Source organism: Salmo salar, chromosome ssa11 (assembly GCF_905237065.1).
Source record: "Salmo salar chromosome ssa11, Ssal_v3.1, whole genome shotgun sequence".
Taxonomy (NCBI): Eukaryota; Metazoa; Chordata; class Actinopteri; order Salmoniformes; family Salmonidae; genus Salmo; species Salmo salar.
In genome coordinates this window covers 70833289-70841223 of record NC_059452.1, presented here as the reverse complement: position 1 = coordinate 70841223, position 7935 = coordinate 70833289, and the positions used below count along the sequence as shown (strand labels likewise).

At 41.6% G+C, this 7935-nt stretch overlaps 1 protein-coding gene across 2 annotated transcripts in view; it reads right to left on the bottom strand.

Moving 5' to 3' along the window:
- Positions 1–601: 601 nt before the first annotated feature.
- The window catches only part of tmem167a (transmembrane protein 167A), an 8459-nt gene continuing 1125 nt past the window's right edge, over positions 602–7935 (bottom strand). The window contains 4 exon segments of one of the 2 annotated variants that reach the window (NM_001141857.1): positions 602–885; positions 887–909; positions 1161–1216; positions 1428–1462. In NM_001141857.1, the coding sequence (NP_001135329.1) occupies positions 846–885; positions 887–909; positions 1161–1216; positions 1428–1462 (154 nt within the window). In that variant the 3' untranslated portion in view covers positions 602–845. 2 annotated transcript variants of the gene reach the window in all.

Below are 7935 nucleotides of genomic sequence, written 5' to 3'. Positions count from 1 at the left end.
CCCCAAGCCATAAGACTCCTGAACATCTAGTAAAATGGCTACCCCAGACTATCTGCATTGACCCCCCCCCCCCCCCTTTTACACTGCTGCTACTAATTATCTATGCATAGTCACTTAATAACTCTACCTACATGTACATATTACCTCGACTAACCAGTGCCCCCGCACATTGAGACTGTACCGGTACCCCCTGTATATAGCCTCACTATTGTTATTTTACTGCTGCTGTTTAATTATTAAACTTTTTGTAGTTTTTTTTTTTCTTCTTAAAACTGCATTGTTGGTTAAGGGCTTGTAAGTAAGCATTTCACTGTAAGGTCTACACCTGTTGTATTCGGCGCATGTCACAAAATAACATTTGATTGGATCACGACTGCAACCACAGGCTTGTGTTTCACCAAGCAGGATCGATCAGCTAACACTAATCAAATACTTATTTTCTAAAATGGGAAAGAGAACACAAGTTGAATACAGAGTTAATACGTCAAGAATATTTTGGAAAGTGAACTGGCTAGGCAAACCCATTGATCCTGCTTGGTAACATACATACACCCCGTGATCAATGATTAAAAAAAAGAAAACAAAAACAGACTCCCGTGTTATAGAAAGGCACAAGTTGGACCGTCAACAGTGGTCGAGTAGTCTCATCCACCGGGTCTTTAATGTACAGAAAAACACAAAAAAAACACTGTCAACTATCAAACACTGCTCTCCAACCTCTGGCCATCTACCACATGGCCCTCATTACAGATCAGAGTGGAGGGAAAGACATGGGGCGATCCCTACGGGATAATAACACAGTGGACAACGAAAACAACAAAAGTCAATAAACAACAACTGTCTGTTTACAGAGAGGTCCAGGAGGCCATTTTAACAACTGAATTGATGAAATGGCCACCAGGAGAAGAGAAGGAAGGAGGGATGGAAGACGGAGGCTTGTGTTGTTCTCCAGAGAGGGTCCTTATGTGTTACTACAGTCCATTATCCGCACCCCACCTGACACCCCACCCAAAAGAAACTGGGGGGGAAAAACAGCTGTGTCCCATGCAGGCCTCCTCTGTGATCGCGGTCTCATACTGCTGCCATCTTCTTCAGTCTTCCACTCGGAATCCCACAGTGCTTAGCGTGCGGCGAAGGGCGAGCTGTTAATCGGAGAAGAGGATGGAGAGGGCCATGATGACACAACAAACCGCCACGTACGGACTCTTCCTCTCACCTGGGGGGGGGTCAGAGGGGATGATGGGAGAGACTTCAGAAGTTAACATGGAAATACTCAATACTTTCAAGGTGTTGTGAATAACCCTACGACAACACTAAACCAAGACTGACTAATAAAAAGTGCAAGCAACGTATACATGGCCATCACAAGTCTTCTAGAGCTGTGTTCTAAATGATAAAACTATTGATTTTATAACAAAACAGCGTACCTATTCTGGAACATTTCCAAAAGATACCCAAGAGCCTGAAAAGAGGGGAAAGATATGATAATTAGCTACATACTGTTTTTACATAACCACCAATGTTTTAAAGCGGCAATCAGCAGTTTAAACAATAAAGCATTCTACCCGCTCGTTTCGGTAAAAAGCTGAGGAATGGGCCTGGAGAAATGTAACCACTCAAATTCATAGACAAGAGGTATGGATGCAAGGGCTGACTAAGGCTGTTATGGTGACCATATTACCGCCACACCGGTGGTCATGAAGGCAGTCAAATTCCACATGACCGTTTAGTCACGGTATTTAGGCATCTCCAAGCTCTGATGGTCATTAGTAGCCTAACCAAACTTGCTAACTGCCTGGTACTCAGCACTCTATTGCCCCTCTAGTCACTGACAAATGCAAATGTATTGAAAATCTAGTCAAACACTTCCTGAGAGCCCATGAGCTCAAGTTGCACAACATTTCTATAGGCTATGCAATTGTGTGAGAAAAGAGTGAAGGCTTCTATTAAAAAGAGGATCTCAGCTTTCTATAGGCTTTGCCTACTATTTATTTCTCAACTTTCCTAATATTAAGCACATTGTCTTTACAACAGGAGTATAGCCTACCTGGCTAGCATGAAAATGAACCACAGGAAAAACGCTCTCCATTCGCTATTTAAGTGCATAGATGACGTATTTTTTTCCCCTGACTGTTGAGACAGGTGCATGATAATGGTCCATTCTAAATCAAAACACACACATGTATTATTTAGTATATGTAAAGACTAGATTAAATCAAGAATAGTCTGATGGGTGACAATATCAGCCTATCACTTGTGAATGATGCCCAGCGTAAGGCAAGAAACAATGCATAATCTATTTTTTGCGACTTTTTCAAATCATAGCTGCACACCTCATGTAGCCTAGCCCATAGGCATATACAGTGCATTCGAAAAGTATTCAGACTCATTGACTTTATATACATTTTGTTACATTAGCCTTATTCTAAAATAAATTAAATATATATTTATTTTAGAATAAGGCTAATGTAACAAAATGTATATAAAGTCAATGAGTCTGAATACTTTTCGAATGCACTGTATATATATATATCAGAGCCCAGACTTGAACCCGATCTAACATCTCTGGAGAGACCTGACGATAGCTGTGCAGCGATGCTCCCCATATAACCTGACAGAGCTTGAGAGGATCTGCAGAGAAGAAATGGGAGAAACTCCCCAAATACAGGTGCCATGCTTGTAGCATCATACCCAATAAGACTCGAGGATGTAATCGCTGCCAAAGGTGCTTCAACATACTTAAAAGGGTCTGAATACCTATGTAAATGTAATATGTTTGCTTGTTTTTTTTTATACATTTGCAAAAATTCAAAAAAACGTTTTTTGCTTTGTCTTTATGGGGTATTGTGTGTAATTGATGAGGGGGAAAAAACAATTTAATCAGTTTTAGAATAAGGCTTTAACGTAACAAAATGTGGAAAAATTCAAGGGGTCTGAATACTTTGAATATGTTTTGATAATGTTTGTATCACAACTAAAGTGGCCAAATAACTTCTTAAAATTAAGCACATTAACACAATGGGTGTAGAGTAACTGGCATACATACGCAGCACATGAGTTTGAAGAAAATGCACCTTTTACAATAAAAAGCATTAAATGCATAATCGTATTTGAAGTCACTTTCGATAATGGTGTTTTCCCGCTCGCTAATGGAACATTCACGCTTATAGCCTACTACCGTGTGTGCATTGCTGTGCTCAAAATGTGAAGAAATAGCCTAATAGTTTATCAACATTAAGCTAAACATTCTGTTCTGCTGCGTGTGGTTGTATTCATTTGGGATCCTTCTCATCCCACAACTGTCCCAGTATTTATTTCTCACACAGAATAGGTCAACTTTTGTACTATGGGGGATAGTAGATTGACAAAGGCTAGTGCTTTTGCTGTTCATTAGGCATACTCATCTTGTTGGCTGCCGAAAAGTAAATGTGGACAGTTCTTCCAATATCTTCAACATACGCCTCGGAATTGGATAAGGACACTCGCAGATGCGTCCTTGATGTTCGTCTTCACTTGTAACCTATGAGAAAGACCCGATCACGTGACGGAGAGCCATGTGAGTGAGAGGTGCTTCGGAGCAAGCAGAGAGAAGGGAATTATAATTATTATATTCAGGGGCATTACGGCCACACAAAGGGGATGCCGCATGGAAATTCGAGGCATTTAAGTGCTTGTCAAATTGTGAATGAGAGACTGATGAAGTGTGTACAGCCTGTACAAAAACAAAGCAGAGCTCACGCCTTTCATGCTACTTTTTTCAAATCATTAGTCACGTCATGCAGCCCGACGTTTATAGCCCGACGTTTATCACAACTAAAGTTAAATTAATAACTCAAAATTACGCATATTTACATTTTAGTCATTTAGCAGACGCTCTTATCCAGAGCGACTTACAGTAGTGAATGCATACATTTTTTTGTTTTGTTTTTGTACTGGCCCCCCGTGGGAATCGAACCCACAACCCTGGCGTTGCAAACACCATGCTGGCGTTGCAAACACCATGCTCTACCAACTGAGCCACAGGGAAGACATGTAGGAGTACCTGTTTCTTTGTTTAACCACTCAACACGTAATAGCCGCATTTGCGCACTCCCTCACATCGTTTGGAGAAAATATAAATGTATATTTTATTCAATTGTATTCATACTATAAAATAATGCCACAGAATTCTAAGAAAATCTTGTCTGCTAAATGAACTAGTGTTGCCCACAGCCACTTGACATAGTCAGATCAGTACCTAACATAAGGTCAAGTCAGAGTATTCTATTATGTTCTTCTGAAAGACAACATTTTCTTCATATCATGTTTCTTTAGACCCGTCTAAAATAAATAATGGATTCATTGTGAAGGTGTAGGCTATATTACATGGATTTATTAGCCTTTATTTAGACAAAGTCGGTGTATATGTTGAAACAAGCTTATTTTCTTCTAAAGTAAGTAATGTCAAAATTCCAAAGCTATACGATGCTACTGATAGCAAGTGAATTGTCTCACACTCAGAAAAGATTTGTAATATTGTACTTCTTGTTGACGAAATTTGTGCTAATATTGGGTTTAAGCTAGTGCCCAATAGACTTCCGTTAGGGCTGGGCGATATATCGAATTAATTTGATTCATTCTAATATGTTGTTGCACGATATTCCAGGATGATCAATGGAAACAGGATGCACCCGAGCTCAATTTCAAGTCTCATAGCGAAGGGTCTAAATGTTATTCTACAATGTAGAAAATAGTAAAAATAAAGAAAAACCCTTGAATGAGTAGGTGTGTCCAAACTTTTGACTGGTACTGTATGTAAATAAGGTATCTTTTTTTGTAATACATTGGCCAAAATGTCTAAAAACCTGTTTTCACTTTATCATTACGGGGTATTGTGTGTAGATTGATGAGGGGGAAAAAATTATTTAACCGATTTTAAAATAAGGCTGTAATGTAACAAAATGTGGGAAAGTCAAGGGGCCAGAATCCAAATGGGGCCAGCTCCGAATGCACTGTATATCGTGAATCACACAAGTTTGAAAAAAGATTTTTAGGCCATATCACAGAGCCCTAACTGTGTGATGCTATGTTTACTAGCTAGCCAGCCAGCCCATAGAGAGAGCATTGCGGATTTTCCATGATGCTACCAACCTTAACACCAAATTGAAAAACACAAAAAATATTGTTGTCACAGTGGTTTTGGGTGGATTTATAAGCCTTTTTACAATTGAGACATAGATTGTGTATGTGTGCCATTCAGAGTGAATGGGAATGTCAAAAGGTTTGCGTCTTTGAACGGGGTATGGTAGTAGGTGCCAGGCGCACAGGTTTGTGTCAAGAACTGCAATGCTGCTTGTTTGTGTTTTTTACACTCAACAGTTTCCCGTGTGTATCAAGAATGGTCCACCATCCAAAGGACATCCAGCCAACTTAACACAACTGTGGGAAGCACAGGAGTCAACATGGGCAAGCATCCCTGTGGAACGCTTTCGACACCTTGTAGAGTCCATGTCCAGACGAATTGAGGCTGTTCTGAGGGCACTGTACAGGACCCCTCCCCCGTGCAATTTTTTTTGGGGGGGGCCTAGCACTACACAGCTGATTCAAATAACCAACTAATCATCAAGCTTTGATCATTTGAATCAGCTGTGCAGAGTTAGGCCAAAAACCAAAACGTGCACGCGGGGACTTCCCAGGACCGAGTTTGGGAAACCCTGTGTTAGAGGTCAGAGTGTAGATGGCATGTAAGCGCTCCTCATGGAGTCTGTCTCCACTGGAGAGGCTTAAACCCACAACAGTACACACTATCCAGCTCTCTATTCCTCATCGTTGTCTATCTGCCTGTCTAAAGGGTTTAGCCCCCCTAGAACAGCTACCGCAGACAGAGCGTCACAATGGTTCAGGCAGCACTCATACACACACCCCCGATCCTTCCTTCTCTTCTCTTTCTTTAGCCAACAGAGGATCAGTGGCTTGTCTAAACACACACTCAGCACCAGATCACTGCTGATACCAGACCCCATAGAAATAGAGATTCATAAAAATAATAAAATACATATCCAATGTTTGGGTTAGTAGAACACATTTAGAAAGCGGGACAGATTGCCTTTTTGTCTTTCACATAATGACAGATAGCATATCATGGTGCTTTTCCCTAGGTTTCAAAGTACTTACATTACGTGGGGACATTCCATCCACCACAAATGTATAACATCCAATTTCCCAACATGAGAAATGAGACCAATGGGAAATGGGACTCCTAAGTACTAGCGTAAATAGTCTGTGGCCTGTTAGACCACCATATATCTGTCATCCAGCTGAGCCAATCTGCCATTGGTTTATAAACACTAAGCAGTCAGTCATCAGTCAGAGATTGGAGGGTTTGGGCTCCAATTTCCCTCAAGGCCCCATTCTGGGTCCCCCCCGACACAGACACACATACCCCCAACAACAACAGACAGGCCTACATTTTTCTGGGCATTGGGCAGTGAATGAGTGTGTGGCATGTTAACACCAGCACTGTAATGCCCAGGCAGTGTCAGTCTAATTTGTCTTGGAGTGTGTGTGTGTGTGTGTGTGTGTGTGTGTGTGTGTGTGTGTGTGGTCGACCTCAGATGACTGGCTCACAATAATTCCCTAATTTCCCCCTAACCCAACATGTGGCACACAGCCTGTTGCATTAGCCTCCCTTACCCACTCAGAGTTGGGAAAACAGAGAGAGTTGGGAAAATTAAGAAAAACTGAACTGTTTTTTTTATCATCAGCCCTTAGCTTCCCCCCACCAAGAACAGCATTAAACCGATGTGATGTGTATACGCTGTGGTCCCAAACACCACACAGCTCTTATTCACTCACCGCTGAGAGGATTTAGAAACAGTCACTTATCTAGTTGGTGACAGTGATAGTCGTGTTCCATTACAGCTGGTAGCCACAAACAATTCAATGGAAAACATAAACACACAAAGTTCCATTCTCCTTCCCAGAGCATTACATGGATGAAGTGGAATACGGTCAACAAAGCCAGAGGATCTGAGTAGAGAGCTACAGATCTGAAGAGTAGCCTTTTGAGGTAGTTAGCTGGCTACCCAGTGTGAGATTTGGTTATGGATTCAGAGAATAGAGAGAGTGCTTGGACAGGCATGATGGGTTGAGCAATGATAGTGTATCAGAGTTGGATTGCTGCTGGGGTTGAAGTTGTCAGTTGGGGTAACATCGCTTTCCTTGAATGTTGTCTTTCAGAGCTAACAAATCTAGGCATCAGCTCAGTGGATGAACAACACTGTCTGTGTAGGGGGTTTTGGTGGGTGATAGAGCTAGTGTACTCAGTATTCTTCTTCTCTAGCAGGCTAAGAGTCCAGAGCCCTATACTGCAATTCAGGTTTGATGAGTTAGAGGTAACTTTGGTCAACTCGTGATAACCGTAACCGCGAAAGTGGCTCACCTTTGAGCCAGGTACATTTCTATGGCAACGAATCCTTCAGAACTAACCTGCTCCGGGGCAGGCTAACTTGGGGCTAACTCCCATTTATCCTGAATGAAGTGTCTGAGCTGCGAGTTGAGGACCAATGAAATCAGATTCCCTCCCTTTCGCAAAGATTGCTCATCGTCCCCTTAATTTGAGGAAGACGACTGATTAAATATTTTATTAAGCAACGTTTTTGTGTGTTAAAAAATAGTCATTTTAAATACCAGTCACATTACAAAATGTAGTAATGACAACGCATTTGAAACTTCATGCACCATAAAAGGTTTGTATGACTTGGGGGGAAAAAATGCTTGTGCATTGATTTCGGCACATGGAAATGTGGCACTGACTCGCTCATGGATTGATGTTTCAGCATTGTCTGAATGAAGGCAAAGCTTTCGACTAGCCATGTGCGACATGCACGTGCAGTTACAAGCCTGCTAGAGTTAGCGGCAGGCGGATGAGCAATATGCACCGCCGTAGTACGGATG